Source organism: Vombatus ursinus, unplaced genomic scaffold (assembly GCF_900497805.2).
Source record: "Vombatus ursinus unplaced genomic scaffold, bare-nosed wombat genome assembly UNPS02014942.1, whole genome shotgun sequence".
Lineage (NCBI taxonomy): Eukaryota > Metazoa > Chordata > Mammalia > Diprotodontia > Vombatidae > Vombatus > Vombatus ursinus.
The window spans coordinates 5,246,558-5,268,828 of NW_020954720.1; the positions used below are offsets into that span (position 1 = coordinate 5,246,558).

At 36.0% G+C, this 22,271-nt stretch overlaps 1 protein-coding gene across 2 annotated transcripts in view; it reads left to right on the forward strand.

Annotated features, from left to right (window-relative positions):
* Positions 1 to 22,271, forward strand: part of MYCBP2 (MYC binding protein 2, E3 ubiquitin protein ligase) — a 269,948-nt gene that overhangs the window by 245,097 nt on the left and 2,580 nt on the right. For both annotated transcript variants that reach the window (XM_027844542.1, XM_027844541.1), the window contains 13 exons: positions 62 to 328; positions 784 to 1,067; positions 1,829 to 1,925; positions 4,310 to 4,429; positions 8,747 to 8,848; positions 10,324 to 10,452; positions 10,545 to 10,677; positions 12,692 to 12,795; positions 14,038 to 14,226; positions 14,686 to 14,793; positions 16,263 to 16,472; positions 18,143 to 18,250; positions 20,167 to 20,332. In XM_027844542.1, coding sequence (XP_027700343.1) covers positions 62 to 328; positions 784 to 1,067; positions 1,829 to 1,925; positions 4,310 to 4,429; positions 8,747 to 8,848; positions 10,324 to 10,452; positions 10,545 to 10,677; positions 12,692 to 12,795; positions 14,038 to 14,226; positions 14,686 to 14,793; positions 16,263 to 16,472; positions 18,143 to 18,250; positions 20,167 to 20,332 — 2,017 coding nt within the window. The remainder of the gene's footprint in view (positions 1 to 61; positions 329 to 783; positions 1,068 to 1,828; positions 1,926 to 4,309; positions 4,430 to 8,746; positions 8,849 to 10,323; positions 10,453 to 10,544; positions 10,678 to 12,691; positions 12,796 to 14,037; positions 14,227 to 14,685; positions 14,794 to 16,262; positions 16,473 to 18,142; positions 18,251 to 20,166; positions 20,333 to 22,271) is intronic.

A 22,271-nucleotide genomic window follows, 5' to 3' on the forward strand; every position in this document is an offset into this window, starting at 1 on the left:
CCAAAAATGTGCTTTTTTTTTTAAAATTTCTGTCTGATGTACTGTCGTTTGGTTTATGTAGGTATGTGCCCATATAGTCCAGGCCATTAGAATGGAAGCTACCCGAGTCCGTGAAGAGTGGGAACATGCAATTTCCAGCAAGGAGAATGCTAATTCTCAACCCAATGATGAAGATGCCTCCTCTGATGCATATTGCTTTGAACTGCTCTCCATGGTCCTAGCATTGAGTGGGTCTAATGTGGGCCGACAGTACCTTGCTCAGCAACTAACTCTGCTTCAGGATCTCTTTTCATTGCTACACACGGCGTCTCCTAGAGTGCAGAGACAGGTAACAACAATTTATTAAACTATGTTACTCCAAGGAAATTATATTAAGGTTTTAAAAGTAGGTTAGGCTTTTTGCTCTCATTTTAATTCCATGCTTTCATGACAGAGTTGAGGCTTTGAAAAAGCAAAGTATATTCTGTCATGCTAATGTTAACTTAATACATGATAAATCTATTCTAATCCTACCACAAAAGACATGGGGTGTTTTTTGTGCGGTGAAGTAATGACCATTTGAGAAATTCATCTTTTATCCTTGAAGCTTTTCTAGTGATAACAGCTGAACCATTAGGAAAGCAAAAATTCAAAAGTTTAATAACATGCACTTTTCATTTGAGTCCATTGAAACATGGGAGCATGCCGTCTATAGTAAAGAAAATGCCAATTCACAACCAGTGGTGAAGATGCCTCCTCTGATGCATATTGCTTTGAACTACTCTTTTATGATTTTGCTACTAGGTGACCTCTTTGCTAAGGCGGGTTTTGCCTGAAGTGACTCCTAATCGCCTGGCCAGCATCATAGGTGTGAAGTCCCTTCCACCAGCTGATATTAGTGATATAATTCATTCAACAGAAAAAGGAGACTGGAATAAACTAGGTATCTTGGATATGTTCCTGGGATGCATAGCCAAAGCCCTCACAGTACAGTTAAAGGCCAAAGGAACTACCATCACAGGAACAGCTGGCACTGCTGCAGGGAAAGGGGTTACAACAGTTACCCTTCCAATGATCTTCAATTCCAGGTTGGTGAGAGTTATTTAATATTTAAGCCAATAAATGAATTGACCCTGTATTTGGGAATTCAAAATACAGCTACAGCTAGTTTCTAGTCAAAGAACTACATGTTTGACTTCAGGCAAGTTCACAATGACTAAGTCAAACTAGATGACCTCTAAGATCTCTTACAGTTCTGTCGTTCTGTAATTCAGTGATCTATATTCACATCATCGATTCACTCATTTATCTTAGATAAATCACTTTTCTCTTCCTTCAAGTTTTCATGTCCTAAAAATTTGTCTGCCAGTTACCACTACCATTTTTACAAGGATGATATGAAAATTAATGAGATTAACTATATGTTAAGTTCTCTCAGTACTCTCCATAGAGCTATGTTTAAAGTCTTTTGTTACATTGAGTTTAAAAGATAAAATCAGATCCTTAAGATCTTATATTTTTAACTAAAAGGCTACTCCGAAGTCATTTTGCAGATGGGGAAACAGATCCAGAGGGTTTAATCATATCATAGCTGGGAACTGAAATCAGTCCTCTGCCTCCAAATCCAGAACTTGTTCTCTTTAAGTCTCCTCTCTTCACTCCTGCCAAATGAAATATCCTGTTTATTTCTGTAAAAAATGTATATATTCCAAAATAAGCAATGCACAAACTGACTTCTGAAGTCATTTAAGTTGGATAATGAAACCTCAATTCTTTGGATTTTTCAGTCATTTATGGTTACTATTATACATTGTTTTGATAAAATATTTTTGTTAATTATCTTCTGTAGTTATATTCGACGAGGTGAAAGTCATTGGTGGATGAAGGGCTCAACTCCCACCCAGATTTCAGAGATCATTATTAAACTTATAAAGGACATGGCAGCAGTAAGTTTCCATTCTCCTGAGAATTTTGTTGTTGAGACTAAATAGTGTGATTAGCCAAAATAAAGAATTTATTCTGCAGAATTTTGAGGAAGGCATCAGCCTTGTGGGAATTTTTTTTTTTGCATGTTACAATAAATTAAAGCACTTTTATAATATTCTGCTGAATGTTACTTCTTCAGTACATCAAACTATCCATCATTTCATCAGTGGCAGTATTCCTCTTCATTCCATACTATAAGTAGACTATCTTCATGTGCTCCTTAAGATGCCAACATTTCCATATATCATATGTAACATGCTTGTGGTTAGTATTAAATTTATTCCTTCTGTGAGAATTCTGCCAAATTTTCAAATGAAGCTGCTTTCAGAATTGTTACAAGGGTTGGAAAGTTAGTAAATCACTTCATCTCTCTGTTCAGAACTGTTTCTTTCAACATATTATTTAATAAGTGTTTAAATTTAAAGCAACAGAATATTATTTTTACCCAGATTTTGGAAAGCAAAAAGTTTAAAAGGATTTTGCACTTCCCTGATTTTAAAAACAAAACCCTCTCACATAAGGCATTATTTCTAATTATGATGCACTTTATATTTTAGTTGTGGCACACTGCTATTTATCTGTCTCAACTCCCAGAGGTATATCCTGTGTCCCTCTGGCAAAGGTGTCAAAGGAGGGAAGATGATGGTTAATAAATAATGACCTAAAGAAATTTGTCCTTTGCCCATTACTTAACTTTGCATTCAGCTAGGATAATCAGAAGCTAATATAGACAGACAGACCATACTGGGTAACATAGGCCACCATGTAGCTCATGTTCCACTCATGTTTACAGAGTACAGCAATGGAAGCTGAATTCCAGGTAATAGTTTAAGTGGGGACATGAACTCTTGAGTGCATTTAGTTTAATGGGGAGGCAAAGGTTGAATAGCAATATTTCTCTCTACAATACTATCCATTCCTGTAACTCTTCCTCTTGTCAATAATTAAAAGCACTTCTTGAGACTCATCATTGCTTACCTTCAGTTGATTTTACAATATTATAAGGGAGCCATGTCTTGTTTATCTTTGTATCTTCCCCAGTGTCTTTCATAGTGTGCTATACAGTGTGGGACCTAAATAAGCATTTAGTTGAGTGAATGAACAAATGAATGAAAAAATTCAACGCAGTATATTAGTTGGCTCACCCATTTGTTCTGCTCTGTCTCTCAGCAGCTGCAGCCTAGTAAGAACTTAATTCAGCCTGCTATTTACATGGTTGCTTTATTAAAGATCACTTTCATGCTTCTGTTTGCTACTCATTAGTTGCTGCTTACAGTCAGAACAGAGAAATACTGCAGGCTTTTAGCTGCTCAGAGTCAATTTAGCAAGGGTTCATTAATCTGAATACCAGGTGTATAATAAGCCAACTGGTAAATTGGGGAAGTATCTTAACCTTAAAATTAGCAACATATAAACCAATTAAATATCAATTGAGTGCTTACTGTATGCAAAGGATACTGCTAATCAAAAAAGAGAATTAAGACTTGGTCCCTGTCCTCAGAGAGCTTACAGGCTTGGGAAAACAAAGCATAGTCATGAAAAGTTAAATAATTCAAGCAGTAAATAATTTGTCAGTACACACTACGTGATTAAATTGCCAAATAACTGAAATGGGCAAATGATACATGAGCAAAAAAGAAATGAGAGATTTGATTGCTCTGTGCTAAAAGGACTTTCTAGACCCAGGAGGCAATTGAACAGGGATTGGGTAAGATGAGGAAGGGCATTTCATTCAGGTGGAAGGTACATTTTTAACAGCTTTCTCATCTAAACACCATAAGTATCTTGTTTGTTTGTTTTGGTAGAATGGGGTTTTTTTCAGAGTGCTGATGAGATGGAAACAATTTAGACTGATGGTAACAAGCTTTTTATATTCTTGAGAAATAACTTGAAATATATGTAGACCCTTAGTTTCCAAAAAGGGCCTTTCATCGGAAGCACTATTTAATTAGCTCATTAGCTAACAAGCAACAAGTTGCTTAAGTGTTGTCTTAAAATGCATTTTCTAAAGCATGGCTGGATTAGTGTTTCCATTCTGTGTTTATCTATGTCTACAAAGAAATACCTGTGAAATCATTAGGAGGAAGAGAAATAAAACTTTAAACTTTTGTTTACTGCTCTTGGGTTAGAATAGTAATTTTTTCTTTTAGAATAGATTTTCTTTCCCAGAAATCTTTGCCCCTTGATCTCAAACTGCATAGTATGTACAGTGTCAGAAAGTTAATTGTATTTGAAAGAGATAACTTGATCTAAGATAATTTTCTTTTTTGTTACTTATCAGCATGACTAAGTTAATCTGTTTGTATCTGCCTATCTCCTAAAAATATCTTGTACTATTCAATAGGGTCATCTATCTGAAGCATGGTCCCGTGTTACCAAAAATGCCATTGCAGAAACCATCATTGCCTTGACAAAAATGGAGGAAGAATATAGATCTCCAGTGAGATGTATTGCAACAACCAGGGTAAGATTTGTTGTTTTGGTTTTATTGTTGTTGTTTTTCATTTGAGAAGCAATTACAATGTAGTGGAAAGAAGGTTGAACTTGAAGTCTAGAGACTTTGTTTCAAATCCTAGGCTTAGGCAGATTCTTTATGTGTGTGACCATGAACAGATCTTGTAACTTCTCAACCTCATTTTCCTCATCTGTAAATGTCTGGAGATACAAACACTTGCACTACCTACCTCACAGGGTTGTTGCGAGGAAAGTGTTTTGTAAACCTTAAAATTCTATATCAATATGGGTCTTGATAATGAAGAGGAGATATCATTATTATTGGATCTGTGTACATCATAGTATGTACTTTTTGAGTGTTAGATTTGAACCAGATTTTATCTAATCAAAGTCATTTTTAAATGTTTAAAATTTTGGAGGGGAGCACAAACAAATACTTCATCACTAGTTCAGAGTATATTGAACTAAATTTGTTTCTAATCGTGGCATCAGTATGACTATTATAGAATCATAGTTTGGGGTTATAACTGTTTTGCATCACCTTATTCTTGCTTTATGTACATGTTTTTTTTGGATCAAAAGTTTATACTAATTGTCATAAAACAGATTACCTAGGCATTTTTTTTTTCTATAATGTTTGGTTATTCCTTTGCTAAACTTTTCTCAGATTCATCATCACTGTATGCAGTACTTAGTTCTGAGTTTTATATTTGGTCCTACCAGACAGCATCCCTGTCTTTTTAAGAAAAATTTCTCCGGAGTAGCCAGTACCCTACTCTCTGTTTGAAATATAAATTCCATGACAGCAGGCACCATGCCTTATCTAAATTTTGCATTTCCCTCAATACGCAGCATAGTGTTGTGTAAGAAGTAAGCATTTAATATTTTTAAATTGACTCATTGTCTTAAATCTAGCAAATTAGAAAGGCATAAAAATGGAGACACCATGAGAATATAACCACTCTTAAAGATTAAAATATGGATATTTGCTACTTCAGATGGCATGTATTGAGTCTGTTTTGGTTTCCTCATCTTTCTTTAGTATAGATTTTCCAGAAAAATTACAGGAATAGTGGCAAGGCAGTGGGACAGCATTAGAAAGAGATGATAACTAGAAGAGGAAGAGAATCACCTATTTGAGTTTATAAAGTCATCATTCCCCAAATTTAAATTTTCTGTTTAACTTCAGTTTATAGCGTACTATGTACCAGACAGTGGCTAAGCATCATACATGTGCTGATCCTCAGAGGCAGTTATTGATGGCACTATCCCATGTCCTAGAATGTGCCCCTCCTACTTTCTTCAAACTCTTCCCTTCTCCAATTCTAATTCCTTTCTTCCTATGCATTTTTAAAAACTCCCAGGGCAGCTAGGTGGCGCAGTGGATAGAGTACAGGCCCTGGATTCAGGAGGACCTGAGTTCAAATCTGACCTCAGACACATAACACTTAGTAGGAGTGTGACCCTGGGCAAGTTACTTAACCCCATTGCCTAGCAAAGGGGGGGAAAAAGAACTCCCTCTTATTCATTATGCCTGAGACTATTCCTTGTTGACTCTTGCACATACTGCTTAATGATAATGTAACAGAGTTGGAGCCTAACCCATGTTTCTTTTTTTTCCTAGAAAGAGGGTTTTTATTGATATTCTTTTAACAGTTTAGAAAACAAATGCAACAATGCAACAGGCCACTTCCAACGCTCTTTCTACAGAATTAGGTACCACCATTTGGGGTCACCGTTAGGTACAATTAGAATCAATTACCATCCAATGCTGAGTTCAGGCACTAATACTGAACTAAACTTTGCACACTGAACTAAACTATTCCATGATATAAGGCATGAGCACATGATCACAAGTAATAGATGCAACACAAATTAAGAAACAAAAAAAATTACATAAAAAAATTCATGCAAACCCATCTATAGATAATGACTATGATCCAGTTTCCAGAATACGTCATGTACACATAACTACATCGTGTTACCAGTCTGTATGCAACAAGAACTTAGTTATTTCCAATTCTATTTTATACATGTTTACATAAATTCCATAGGTTTATGCACAATTTTCACATCTGCAATGATAATAAAAAATTAGAATCCAGGCAAATGGCAATTAAAACAGGATAATGTGTGACACACTTTCATTACAGAATATCATTTGTCAATCTTGTGTCGAGGAATGCTATCAAAATGTGTGATAATAGTTTGCTCTTTATTCAAGGAAAAAGAAACATCTTTATGACAGATTTAAAGAAACAGAATTAGCTTTACAAATCTAAAAACTACAATTTAAAAAGAATCAGTGTTTCTGGGTAATGGGATACAAACAATTTTGGCAATTATTTTGTAACTCTACCATGAGGAAACCCTACTTAAAATTAGCTCAATTTCACACTGAGAAGTGGTTGAAACAAAATGCTATGCATATTCTGCATTGAGGTTTTCTGTTTATTTCACACACACACACACACACACACACACACACCCTTTTTTTCCTTACAAAAGAGACAAATCCTATACAAGCAGCATGTTTAGTCTTCTTTCTACAAAAGTTTGGTTGGTCTACCAAAGTTAGGTACAGTCTGGCATACGCTAAACCAGCAAGGCCTACTTTTTTTTTTTTATAATATCCCTTCTGTGTCTGGATTTGAAATTTTCCAGCCTGCTTTGTATTAGTGCCAAATCGTAGATCTGGACCCGCCAGCTGTAACTCACAGATACAAGAGTGGAGCCGAGCAGCCACGTTTGAAATATGTAGCTTAGGAAAATGTTTTAAATTTTTTTTTAAGGGAAAATTTCTTTTTGTTTCCAAGCCATCTTAGGTTCATGAATTAAGAGTGGAAAGCTGTGTGGCAGTGACAACAAAATCAGCATAACTAGCTCCTGAGAAAGCACGAAGGATCTTATGACTGATGGAAACGGAAGAGCAGTCAGATTAAACACTTAAAAGCATTTCTTTAATAGTATCCATACTGTTTTTCTTGTGGAGAGGGAAGAGGCATTCAGTGCATCCCACAGCCAGGGAGGGAGGGAACCCAGACTTTAATCCTAAAGAATTTTCTTGATATTTATTATTCTAAAAACTATGCTAATATGATACTCTGTGCTTCTGTTTGCCTTAAACACTATATAAACTAACATCACTGTGTGTGTATTGGTTGTAGATATCGAAGGTAAAACTATTTGCTACCCCATGTTTCTAAAGATCTGAAAGTGGAGCTCCTCCTCTGAGAGGAATGAGAATTACTGTGGCTTTTTCTGTGTTCTGATCATTCTTAATGGCTTGTTTTACTTCTGAATATCTGACCCTACATGAAATATTGGCCCTACTGTGAGGAAGTCTGTATTCAGATTTGGCTACATTCTTTCAAATCTGCATGCTCCACTTTTCTACCTACCTTCTCTTAGTAAGAGGAGAAAATGTCAAGAAAGTTAGTAAATGCTGACACTACATTGATCCATTATGTAACTTAGACTTAAAACCAAGAATTTTTTTTTCTTTTTGGAGTGGGATAAGTGAGTTAGGCTGGTGTGGCAAGTAGAAAAAGCACTAGGTCAGGAAACCCTGGATTTGGACCTGTCTCCATTCACTTAGCAGCCTTGAGACTGCAGACAAGTCACTTTACTGCTTTGACCTTCAGTTTCCTTCATTGTAAAAGTTGGAAATAATATTACTTCTACTGCCTGCTTCACAGACTCATTGTATGGAAAAGCCCCTTATAAACATTAAAGCATCATGTGTATAAAAGAGAGCAGTTACTCTAAAGAAGAAAAGGTGGGAGAAAATAAAGCAATATCTCTCACTTATCAAGAATCCTAAGAAATGAAGTATTCATATATATATGTATTTTGTAGATGACTAAAGCACAGCCACTTGAACCACACACCATTTTTTATTTAACCATGTGTGATGATAACTTTCTAGAATATATTGTATACTTCCCTTATTTCTTCATTAGACCTTAATTTGAATACAACTTACTATTTTCCAGATAATTCAGAATCCATTTTATCATCATCACTTCAAATTAAAAATCTATACTTTTTGTAAAAGCAAAATATAGGAAAGTTAACGTGAAATGATTCCTGAATTTTCATTAAATAGCAAATACTTATTGAGGCACAGTATGAGGTGCTCTGAGAGATTCAAAAATGTATATGACTTTATTATCAAAACCTACTTTAAAATGTCTTATTGAGCATGGTATGTGCTCAATGCTATGCAGAGTAAGTAAGCAGGACACTGTACTGACCTCTCAGGAATTATACTGCCAATGTCATTTCCTCAGTTAGTGTTCACTCCTGTCCCTGTTCCCTTGAACAGCTCTGGCTTGCCCTGGCATCACTGTGTGTTCTAGATCAGGATCATGTGGATCGGCTCTCTTCAGGAAGATGGATGGGAAAGGATGGACAGCAGAAACAAATGGTAAGAGCAGAAGTTTTAGCTTTTGAAACGTTTTAGCTGCTGTTATACTTTAAGGAGAAAAGTAGGTCCCTGAACAAGTGTGCAGTAGTATAGAGAGTGAAAAAATTTTATCAAAACTGGTTAAATTTCCATCATTACTTACTTTATTATTTTGCCCTCATTAAGTTTCCATCTTCGTAATTCAGGTTGAAATGTAAGTAACCAAATGATTTGATAACAGTGGGGTTTTTTTCCCTTCTCTTTTCTCTGTCTTGCCTTTCCATTTCATCATAAGCTTATTTTGCTAGACATGGTATGTTCTTGTCTTTAAATTTTGTACTGCATATAGAAATCATTCAGAAACCATGCAATGTGTGGATAAAGAGCCAGCCTCTTGGTGCAAGTTCAAACTTAGACATATTCTAGTTGTGTAACCTGGTGCAAGTCACTTACCTGCTCTATGCCCCAGACAATTCTCTAAGATTATTAAGTGCAGAATCCAATCTACATTGGTAGAGGAAGATTCCTCGCTGGGTAATTCCTGACTTCAATGAAATTATAAGTCTAACCCCCCTCAAAAAAAAAAAAAAAAAAAGCTATCCTTAGAAATAAGCTGAAAGGAGGACCTGAGTTTAAATCTGGCCTCAGACCAAACACTTGACACTTACTAACTGTGTGACCCTGGGCAAGTCACTTAACCCCAATTGCCTAAAAAGAAATAAGCTGAAAAGAGGAGGGAACAGGAAAAACAGCATTCCTTGCCATTCACTTATGTATTCATAAAATAGTGTTTTCACTATTTTATACACTAGTATACGTATACTAGTTATATACACTAGTTAGTAAGGCACTTTCGGCAGTTATCTGGATTCATAAAAGGTGTTTTTAAGAATATATTTAGGCATTTAAACCAGGGATTGTTAACTTCTTTTGTGCATCATGGATCCCTCTGACAGTTAGCAAGCCCTATAAACTTCTTTTCAAATGCATAAAATACATAGGGTTACAAAGCAAAACAGTTACATAAAAGTGCAGTTATCAAAGTATTCTAAAAATAAGTTCAAAGGCAATAGGTAAAGAACTCCTGATCTAAAGGTAACTTTGATGTAATTTTCACTTTATATTTTATATTCATGATCTATTAAAATCCTATTTAGAATGAACTGAAGAGCTACATTTTAATGCTAGTGTGTAAAGACTGTTGGCAGGTTTTTAGAAGTACTGTTCATTTAGTATAGTATTAGATTTAATGTTGACTTTGTTTCCTACAATGAAATGTGAACAATTTTTAGATATCATTGAACAAAGTATTCAAGTCTATAACTTTTTGTTTTGTTTTATTTAAATATATTTGCTGTGATTCTGCTTGGCCTTCCAAGCAGAAACCTAATGAGCTTGACAATGACTTACTGAGGTTTCAATAAGTAACATTTAATTTGTGTCACTTCCTGGGACTTTATTTTTTCATTTTATTTAGCATTTATCTTGTTTTTCAGCCTATGTGTGATAATCATGATGATGGTGAAACTGCAGCAATCATCTTATGCAATGTGTGTGGAAATCTGTGCACTGACTGTGACAGATTCCTTCATCTTCATCGCCGAACCAAAACTCATCAGAGACAGGTGAAGATTTCATGTTTTCATAGTGCTTTATTATTAATAAACATTTATCAGTATGTAATTATTATTTTCCCTGCCTTTCATGAAACTAATAGGTCTTCAAAGAGGAGGAAGAGGCTATAAAGGTTGACCTTCATGAGGGCTGCGGTAGAACCAAACTCTTCTGGTTAATGGCACTAGCAGATTCTAAAACCATGAAGGCAATGGTGGAGTTCAGAGAACATACAGGTAAAAAATAAAATATAACTATGGCCACTAGTTAAGCTTGAAGTCATTTATACAAGGATGATTTGGGGAGGTTTCCTGATATCTACCAATTACATTACTGATCACTGCATATAATATTGAGATAACCAGACATACCTCTCAATTTTTTTTCTAACCCCTATTTGGCTTTTAACACTAAATCAGTCAATCAGTAAGCATTTATTAAATGTCTACTGTATGCCAGACACTATACTATCCACTGGATGACACAAGTAATGAATACAAAGAAGTAGAATGCTGTAGCTCAGTACTGTAGCAAACTTACCATGTGACCTTGAGCAAGTCCCTTCACTTCTGAGCTTCAGGGTACTTATCTATATAATGAGAACATTAGTCTAAACAATGTCTAAGGTCTCTTCTCCAAACTTACAGTCTTTCTAAGTGGAATAATCATTCATTCAACTCTGTTGTAAGCACTGGAACAGTCTTAATGAAACCACTTTTGAGTCTAAGGTGGAAAAAATATTCTATTTTTGAAATACCTACATGAATTAAATAATTTTCAAATTGCATAAATAACTATGTAAGTAATAATTTATACATTTTTACTTGCTCCTAATTGCGTTATGTACTTGCAGCTTAAATTTAAAACTCACTTAAGGGCAGCTAGGTGGCGCAGTAGATAGAGCACTGGCCCTGAAGTCAGGAGGACCTGAGTTCTAATCCAGCCTCAGACCAAACACTTGACACTTAACTAGCTGTGTGACCCTGGGCAAATCACTTAACCCCAATTGCCTTAAAAAAAAAAAGAAAAAGAAAAAAAAGAAAACTCACTTAGAAGTTACATTGCTGCTTACAGTTCCTGTGTTTCAGGTTGGCATTTGCCTAACTGCTGAAAGCCACAAAACCTTTGCTATTCATAAGTGAGCCTGAGTAAGTGAGGATTGCAGTCTTTTATTCCTCATGTCTTTAGATTAAAAAAATTTTGGAGTTTTTCCTGCCCCTTTTGCCTTTTCCTCTCTACTGGAAACTCAAAAGCATTTCTTGTGATTTATCTTTTCACGTAATCAAGAACTTGTTTGTTGGACCTGTTGAGAAGTAGAAATATGAGGTTCTTTATGTTCAGCTCTTTTCCTACTCCCATCTCTAGAATGAAAGAGTGCCTTCAGGACTCCCTACATTGTAGGAACTGCTTACCAACCCCTTCTGCCTTTCTTAAATTTAGGAAAGTAACAAGCTTCTGAAAACATAATTAAAATCTTAGTTTCAAGGGGCAGCTAGGTGGCGCAGTGGATACAGCACCAGCCCTGAGGTCAGGAGGACCTAAGTTCAAATCGGGTCTCAGATCAAAAACTTGCCACTTACTAGTTGTGTGACCCTGGGCAAGTCACTTAACCCCAATTGCCCCCCCCCAAAAAAATCTTAATTTCTTTGTCTGGATCAATTTCCTCACTTTGATGTCCTAAAATAAAACACATGCATCATGTTGTTGACCCCTACTTTTTTTTTTTCTTTTTGGTGAGGCAGTCAGGGTAAAGTGACTTGCCCAGGTCACACAGCTAGTAAGTGTCAAATGTCTGAGGCCAGATTTGAACTCAGGTTCTCCTGACTCCAAGGCTGTATCCACTGTGCCACCTAGTTGCCCCTTGACTCCTACTTTTGAAAAGACTACTAAAAGAATTGACTTCTGATTATTTAGTCCATAGCTGAACATCTAATTATTAATTAAAACCTGAAATTGTGATCATCCCTTTTATGAAGTGGGAAATTCCCAAGGAGTATTATTACTGCTAACCATACCTCATAGAGGAAAATCTCTTCATTATAAATAAGCATGTTTTCAGATTGAAGAGGAAAAGGAATTCTGTAAATTATTTCATTCTCTTACATCTCCAGGAATTCTCTTCTAACAATTGCTTGACCCAATAGGCAAAGCAAGAAATTTTAGATATATTGTGCTACCTTTTTTATTCATTGTTTAGCCATGTATTATATTATCTAAGCCTGCAATGTGATGCTTTCTACTTGCACATAGGTAAACCTACCACAAGTAGCTCCGAAGCATGTCGTTTCTGTGGTTCCAGGAGTGGAACAGAATTATCTGCTGTTGGCAGTGTCTGTTCTGATGCAGATTGTCAGGTATGTACAAATAAGCATACAGTCAGCCCCATCACCATTGGTAATAACAGTCTTTATATATGTAGTTCAGCACAAACCATACTTTATAGACTAGGATGTAGGGAGGGTTTCAGCTATAGAGAGGATCAGAAAAAGCCTTAAATTTCACCTTTTGATATGAAGTACAGACTAGACCACAGGTTCCCAAACTTATTCGACTTACCACCCCCTTTTCCCAAAAAAAAAAAAAAAAAAAAAAAAATTAGTGCCCCCTTGGAAATCTCTAACCCTTTAATGGTTTTGTATTGTTTTTTTTTTTTTGCATCATTTCAAAAAATATAATTTTTTAAATGATGTCTTAAGTTTAATAATTTATTGTAAATTTGTGGATTTTTTTCCTGCATTGAAATTTGGATGACACAATATTGCGGCATATAACTGTATTGTAAACAAATCATTACACTCACATATTCCTGCTGATGCATGCTGGACTTCCTGACGATGCACTACACCCTGTCCTGCCAACACTTGCTTGTTAAGACCTGTTGGCAGACTTGACCACTGATTGGTTATAACTTATATTTTGTGTGTTTATTTGGAAAATAATGTGATCACTACCACTTTAACTCTGTTACATAACAGATGAAACATATACAAACGATTTTTCAAAATTTTATCATTTCTTCTTTCCTTATGTTTCCACCACCCCCTTATTTTTATTCAGTGCCCTTCAATTGTACCCGAAATTACAACTTCCCTCTGGATCATTCCAGTGTCCCACAAGGAGGCAGTATCCCCCACTTTGGGAACCTCTATACTAGACCCTTTCCTTTATTTTCTTAAATAAAATTTGATTAAATACTTAGCTTTCTTCTCTAATTTTTCTTATCCCAAATAATGTTCCCATTATCTTAGTAATCCTTTTTTAGCTACAGCAAATTTGTTTTTAAATTACTGAATTACTTAGTACTTCATTGCTGTTGTTTTTTTAATTCTTTGGGGACAAATATTTTTAAATGCATGATCGTTAACTCAGTGTTAATTAGCCTTTTTCATTTCATTATCAATTTAAAATTCAAAATGGTTCTTATAATTTTAGTCCTTGGTTGTATTAAAGTGTTAAATAGAAAATAATATTAATTGATGCCTAATCTTAATATTTATTGCCTGTAAGAAAATTAGTACAATGAGTGTAATGTAATTAGTCAGACATTTGCCTTTAAGTTTTAAGGTCTTATGCTTTTGTGAATTTCTCTTTGACAGGAATATGCTAAAATAGCGTGTAGCAAGACACATCCTTGTGGCCATCCGTGTGGAGGCGTCAAAAATGAAGAACACTGTTTACCATGTCTGCATGGCTGTGATAAAAATGCCACCACGCTTAAGCAAGATGCTGATGACATGTGTATGATATGCTTCACTGAGGCACTTTCAGCAGCACCAGCTATTCAGGTGGTTATTTCATATTTTAGCAGTTTTACATTATCATTTTTATAGTGAAAAATTGATAAGACCTGCCTGTATTTTCATTCATTATTTCACAGTCATGGATGTGTCTTCTAATTTACAGATAATTGGCATTTTTGTCATAGGTCGCTGAATGAAAGGGCATCCATTAGGATCGGGTATTTCCTTATAACAAAGTAGGGCAGTATTAAGTAGTAGTTTCACCACTTTTCTTTTAACGCATTCAAACTTTTCTTACTGGGGTAAAATGGCCAAAAGATGAGGAAAAACTAAGAGCCTACATAGTCCACAGACTGGACCTACTGAGTAGCAAAGAGATGGTAAAAAGCCTGCGTACATATCCAGGGATTTCACCGTGTGAGTCCCTAAAAGTCATAAATATCTCTGCTGTTAGTTGTTTTTGACCATGCGTTGTTCATGTATTTCCCTTTTTTTCTTTTGAAGTTGGATTGTAGTCACATATTCCACTTGCAATGCTGTCGACGAGTTTTAGAAAACAGATGGCTTGGGCCTCGGATAACCTTTGGATTTATATCTTGTCCTATTTGCAAGGTATGGGAAAATTAAAAATTATCTATGCTCTACTTCAGTTCCAGATTCTTCTTGGTGTCTAGAGACTCAGGAAACACAGTATCCTACTTTTGTGGCCTTTGATGCCCTGCTTGCTTAGCTGCCTCGTGCTCTTCCCCCCTAGAAAATCGTACAGCATCAGTCTTACAGATTCCACCACTGCCTTCCTAGTTGACGTGAGAATATGTTATTATATATTTCTCACTAACTGTTTTATAACAGATTTATTTTATTATTAGTTTTATTTATGACATTTCAAAATTTTAGGTGCTCAATAGTTACTCTTTAATTCCTCATTGAATTGGTTTTATCAGAAAAAAATCATTCAAACGCATATTAGATGTGTCACTCATCTTCAACTTATCTTCACTTATCTTCTTTAAGAAATACTTGTTTGCCAACATGAATTGAAAAATAAGTTCATATCACAACATATGTTGAACAGTTGACTATAAGAAAAATGAACTTATTGTTCTACTGTTAATAGATACAAATATCTTCAATTGTCTGATGAAACTATAATCTGACCTTTCAGTGACATTAGGCCAAGTCCTAAAAAGCTCAGGATCTAAAATCCAAAATATACCCTCTGAGAGACTCAGAGCAATCACTTCTTAGCAGAACAACCCAGTTATGCTATTATACTTTCCTCCCCTGTTTGGTGCCATAAAGCAGGGCCAAATTTAGTTCTAGAGCAATTTATCTGAAGGTGGCATCCTAGAAAATGTTGCTTTCTACCTTCTTGCATCTCCTTCAAAAAAAAGATAGAAAAAGTTTTTTTTTTTTTCCTTAAGGCATTAACTTCTAAGTGTCAGGTCAGAAGTAAAGCAACAGGATAGAAATCTTAGGGAAAGAGACTTAGGAACAACTAGGATAGTGTGTTCTACTTTTCCCTTTGTGTTTCTAAGAAGAATAAGATAGGGTTAAGAGTTATGAGGGTCATTCTTCTTTGGTTTAATATTTTATTTACCATTATTATCACCTTGGTTATATGAATAAATTTTATAAGAACCAGTCATTTCTGTTCCCTGTATTTTATAATTTTTTTAAATTTTAATTAAGCAGTTTATATTCTTGTCAGATCAGTCTTTCAGCATCTTCTCAGTGCCCCCTCTATTCAGAATACGTCCTAAGTCCTAAATGCCTTTAGTATCCAGACTTGTCAACAGACTTATCAGCAGTGTCTTTTACCAGTTTCTATAAACATTGCAAGGATCAATTACTGATTGACAACAAAGAAAACTCAGTATGTTGGACTTTAAAAACATTAAAATATTAATGAAATAACTTTTAAAATATTTTTGGAATGCATTTCTCTTTTACATTGAAAATTTTGCTTGGGGTATTTGGTCTATGGCATATTGAAAAAGTAACTGATGTGGGAAATATCTACTACATAGAGATTAGCAGAAAGCTAATATGAACGTAAGGTGCTATATTCTTCATTCCAGAACAAAATAAATCATACAGTATTAAAAGACCTGCTTGATCCAATCAAAGAACTCTATGAAGATGTCAGGAGAAAGGCCTTAATGAGATTGGAATATGAAGGACTGCACAAGAGTGAGGCTATCACAACACCAGGCGTTAGGTTTTATAATGACCCTGCTGGTTATGCCATGAATAGATATGCTTATTATGTCTGCTACAAATGCAAGAAGGTATGCTATAAATTTATTTCAATAACTTTTTTAAAATTGGAAATTGTATAGATAACTAAGAAATTAAATGCATAGTAGATGGTACACACTTATTTTAAAACTGGGGATATAAATGGGATAGTTTTATGCCTCTTTGATTTATTCACATTTGTAAGATACCTATTATGTGAGGCTTGTGGTTTGGTAAAGTGCTGAATTTAAAGTCTTTTAAGACCTCAGTTCAAAACTCACCTCTGATGTTTACTAGCTATGTGATCATAGTCAAGTCACTTGAATCTCCAGGCCTCCGTTTCCTCTGTGTAAAGACAGAACTGAAATAGGCCCTGGCCTCAAGCAGCTTAGATTCTTCTGAGGAGAAACAAGAAGTTTATGGATAAGTTACTACAAAATACATATGCAGAGTATATACAATGTGATTTGACAGTGGATAGAGAACATTGACATCTGGGAAGTTTAGCAAAGGCCTTAGGTAACAAGTTGCTCATGTAGACTGAGTCTTAGATGGAAATTTCTTCCTATACAAAGTCGATCTTGCTTAGTTTATTGATACATTCACCTTGCCGAGCATCGTAGTTGATGCCTGTAATTCTAGCTACCTTGGAGGCTAGCCTCCGAGACTGAAAAATTTCTTGAACTAGGAGTTCTGAACTGCAGTAGGCTATGCTAATCACGTATCCGCACCGAATTTGGCATAAATATGGTGAAGTCTCTGGAAATGAGAAGCCACCAGGTTGCCCAAGGGAGGAGTAAACTATTCCAGGTCAGAAATGGAAAAGGTCCAAGCTTCTGTGTCAATCAGTATTAGATTTGGGCCTATGACTATCCTTGCATTTTTAGCCTTAGTGGGATGGGGAGACACAGGCTTTAAATTAAAAACAACAGATTTAGCTGTGACCAAGGACTTTCCAGCCTTATGGAACCTGCTACTGCTTGTAGATCACTAGCATCACCTTTGAGAACTCAGGGTCCCTACTGTGCCATGGGGAGACATCAGAGAGCATCTGTGAGAGTTCTATACTTATTAAGTTAAAAATGAAAATTTTTTTCCATATTTATATAATTTATTTGGTGGTATTTTGGTATTGCATTTTGATGTGCTGACTTGTATATGTAGAAATACTGAAAAAGAGGATATTACTGTATCAATAAAACATGTGTTTTGAGTTCTTCTTCCAGAAGGGTGATATATCCTTGCACCAATCCTTACCCTTTTGCTAATTCTTCCCTGCGACTGTTGTACATTTATTAGATAATTACCTGATATCTTTTGATGGGACAAGATCAAATCTAGAAGTTTTTCAGCACAGGGACTCAGACTGTAACGCTGGCCTCCTTTTGTTGCTGCTTAGCCATTTCAATTGCGTCCAACTCTTCACAGCCCCGTTTGGGCAGAGTTGGACACAACTGAAAAAAAACTTCACAGCAACAACAAATTGTAAATAAAGAACCATCTCAAAACCAGACAGTGTTACATCTTTCTGTATCCCACTGGAAGCAGTGCGTGACCTGATGAGGGCCTAACTGTAATGGTAGGTATCTAAAAAAAAATCTAATGCTCATATATCCTAGATTTCTTGGTTTCCTTTTCCTTAGGCCATCTCCCTGAGATTCTTACGTGATATTTTTCTTCATTTCTGCATTAATGTCAACATATTCTCTGACTTCCCCAGGCGTATTTTGGTGGTGAAGCTCGCTGTGATGCTGAGGCTGGGCAAGGGGATGATTATGATCCTAGAGAGCTTATTTGTGGAGCATGTTCTGATGTATCCAGGGCTCAGGTGGGTATGAAAACTTATGAGATAGAAAGGTGGTCTAAAAGTATTACAGGGAGTTTTTTAATATTCATAGTAAATGTTACCTATTGTGTAAGCCTAAGAAGTCCTGGTTTATAATCATAGATTTATAGCTAGAAAAGACCATAGTGATCTTCTAATCCAGCTGCCTCATTTTACAAATGAAGATCCTGAGGTTCAGAAGGGTCACATAGGGATTAAGTAACATAATCAAAAATGAAGTGTTCAAGACCAATTTTATTTCTACTACCTGACATTCCTTGTAACTTACACTTATACAGAACAGTGTAGTTATTGAAAATCTTTCACATACATTATGTCATTATTCTTACAGTTTTTCCTCTATAGCGTTACATATTTACAGTTCTTTTTCTACTAACAGTTTCCAGATAATAAACTAATAGCACATGCTGTTGGCTTTTTTTTTGTTTGTTTATCCTTCTCCTGTTACAGCTTCATAACATCTCTGTAAGATAGGATGGCTGAGGAAACTGAGTGGAGAGTTTAAGCCACCTGATTAAAGTCTTATACTGTAATAATAGAACTCAGATTTCCTGACTTTTTAATTCAAAGTCCTTTATCCTATATTTCTGGCTCATCAATTTTAAAATGTTTTCTATTTATAAATTAGATTTGGTATAATTAAGCTGTGCAGTTAAACTTAGCAAACATACTGAGCAAATAATTATACAAGGTATTGTGCTTGTTAGTAAGAAAGGCCAATCTTTTCATCTGACATTGAAGTGAAAGAGGAGATAGTAGAAAGAGATATCTGAATGATGTCAGATGAAGAGGGGAGACAGAAGAGAGGCAGTTCTTGGCAAATGATCTCTTTTTTTCGTGAAATATGAAGCTAAGTCCTTACAAAATTCTTTGTATAATCTCATTCACTTGTCACAATAAACCTCTGAAATGAGTACTACAAATGAGAGTATACCTTACAGATTCGAAAACTGAAGCTCAGAGAATTTGATACACTTGCCTAAGATCAAAGCCCGTAGGTAGCAGAGCTTAAACTTGATGTAATATAGCATTACTGAGATGTACTCTTATCAGCACAATGACCAAGCAGGATTCCAAGTGAAATATGCTGTCCGCCTTCTGGTAGAGAGATGAAGGACTCAGAAGGTAGAATGATACAAATATATTTTAGAACAAGGCCAATGTGGACATTTGTTATGATTAACTACTATATACATGTTTGTAATGAGTTTGGGTTTTCTTACATTCTCGGTGGACATGAGAGGTTTGGGGTAGGAGAGTAAGAAGGTGGCTACTGGCTAATTAAAACAAACACACAAACAAATCTCAGGAAATCTGATCAATACAATAAACAACCACAATTCCTAAGGATTTATACTGCCCACCTCCTGACAGAGAGGAAAGTGATGGACTCAGTGCAGATAGAGCCATGTTTTTTCTATAGACATGGCCAATGAGAAGTTTCATTTTACTTGACCATACATGTTTATAACAGAGATTTAAGGTTTTGTTCTTGTTTTTACTTTCTCAGTGTAGGGCAAGGTCAGAGAAGTGGGAGGGACTTTTTTTCTAAGCTTTTTGAGGGCAGCAATTTTCTTTCCTTTTCATATTTGTAACCTTGGTGTTTAGTACAGTTCCTGGCACATGTTAGGTGCTTAATAAATGTTTGCTGACAAAAAAAAAAAAAAATAAGTGAAAGGAGGGAGCAAGATGCTGGAATAGACAGGAGCAGAAAAGGCCAAGAGCACAAACAAAGAGGTTGCTTTGGTAAGAAGAGCCACTTCTGTCTCTGAGGCAGAAATGAAGGAATGGATGGGGGTGAAATGTGGAGACATTTTGAGTCAAAGTTGTTGGAAGTTAAAGATCTTAAGTCTCAGATAACCTTCCTTTAATATTCAGTCTGACTTCTTTTCCTGCAGATGTGTCCCAAACATGGTACAGACTTCTTAGAGTACAAATGCCGCTACTGCTGCTCTGTGGCTGTATTTTTCTGTTTTGGAACAACACATTTTTGTAATGCATGTCATGATGATTTTCAAAGAATGACAAGCATCCCCAAAGAAGAACTTCCACACTGTCCTGCAGGTGAGCTTTCATCAAGCTTTTTTTGTCATGATTATTGTCTGTGTATAGTATTGACACAGATGCTATACATTTTTCCAAATCGCCTAGAAAGAATGTGAATAAGTTTGCCACTAGGTTTCATAGGAATCTTCTATAGATTACAGTGGATTCTGATGGAAAAATTATTTTATTTTGATATATTTTAGGTTGGTTTTTTTGGTTTTGTTTTGGTTTTGGATTTTTGGTTTTTTTGGTGTTTTTTTTTTTTTTTTGGTTGGGCAATGGGGGTTAAGTGACTTGCCCAGGGTCACACAGCTAGTAAGTGTTATGTGTCTGAGGCTGGATTTGAACTCAGGTCCTCCTGAATCCAGGGCCGATGCTCTATCCACTGCACCACCTAGCTGCCCCCTATTTTAGATTATTTTTACACATTATTTTAGTTTCATTTTTAACTGGGAACAGTAAGGCCTTTGTTTCTAAAATTATCAATAGGGCAAGCCTTTTTTATTAGGACTTTGTTAGAATAGGATAAAGTGGCAGGTAACTTTGGCCACATTTTAGATCCTTTATATCAAAATGGCAAGAGAACCAGCCTCAAAGTCAGGAGAACCTGAGTTAAATTCCCACTTCTGAAATACAATGTCTTTATGACCCTGGGGAAGTCACTTAACCTCCTAGTCAGTCCTCTAAGATTATATAAGGTTCAGAGCAGTTGCCCATCTTCATTGATAAAGTTTCTTCACCAGGAGTTCAGTACACTAATGAAATCACAAGTCCATGCTCCTATTCCTTAACACATACACCCTCTCCAAAAATGAGGGCAGGGGAAACTGAAGTAAAGAAGATATTAGAACACAATAATCCAGCAAGTATGAAAAGCTAACGTTGCCACCCAATTCTCCATTTGGAATATAAATCATCTGCTTTTTTGCCTGTTAGCCCATTTCTATAAAAATTCTTTATATAAATCCTTTAAACCACATATGTTTACACAGTTCAGTATGTTATTAATGTAAACTTCTTGAGGGCAGGCACTATCTCACTTTTGTCTTTGTACCCCTGGTGCCTAACACAGTGTGTGAGGCTTAAGAGACACTCATTGGTTAATTGATAGATAAGATTTCAGTCTTCCATCCATACAGCAGTAGTAAGCAGTACCGAAAATAGTTTGGGGCATTGTGAGGTTTAGAGCTCAGCATTCCCAACGTAATGGTATCTGCCAGCCTCACACATCTTCTAATTTATTTTTTCATGACTGCTATCAAGGTGAAGGCCCACAATCTGAAGGAGAGACTCCGCAGTGGTAGAAGGGATAGCTGAAAGGGCAGAGGGAGCAATATTCTAATTACTGCCATCAAAACCAAGTGTGGGTGAAGGCAGAGGGACTCCCAGCCTATGCAGGCAACAAAAACTCTGAAGTGTCATCAAATGAGTCAAAGGGCAGCTCCGGAGGTTTCCCAACCACGTCACATTCACCTAGAAATTCATCCACATTCAAGATCCACCCTAGCATGGTAGACCTGCCCAGGGTAAAAGATAGAATTGTTGCATCTTAATCACCCCAAGAAAATGGACATTTGCTCTAAGTCAACACTACCTGTATTCTGTTTTTAATCGTCACCAAAGTCCTCATTTACTGTGACATCATCTTTCACTGTATATTGTAGGCATCCTTTTTCTGCCCTTCTGCCTGTTTTAAGAGCACGGGCTTGCATTTTGGGGTTGCCAGATATGGAAGTCTCTACTGTGAGTGAAGTTAAATCAATGCCCTTCTAATGAATCTGCTGTCAAGAATTCTGAGAATCAACTACCATCTTAAAAAATTAAACTCTTTATTGATAGGGGAGTTGGGGGATGAAAAAGAATGGGGTAGAGAGTCATCATGACTGACCAAGAGCCAGGAAGATTTGGGTTCAAATCTGGCTCTGACACATACTAGCTCTTTGACCCTGAGTAAGTC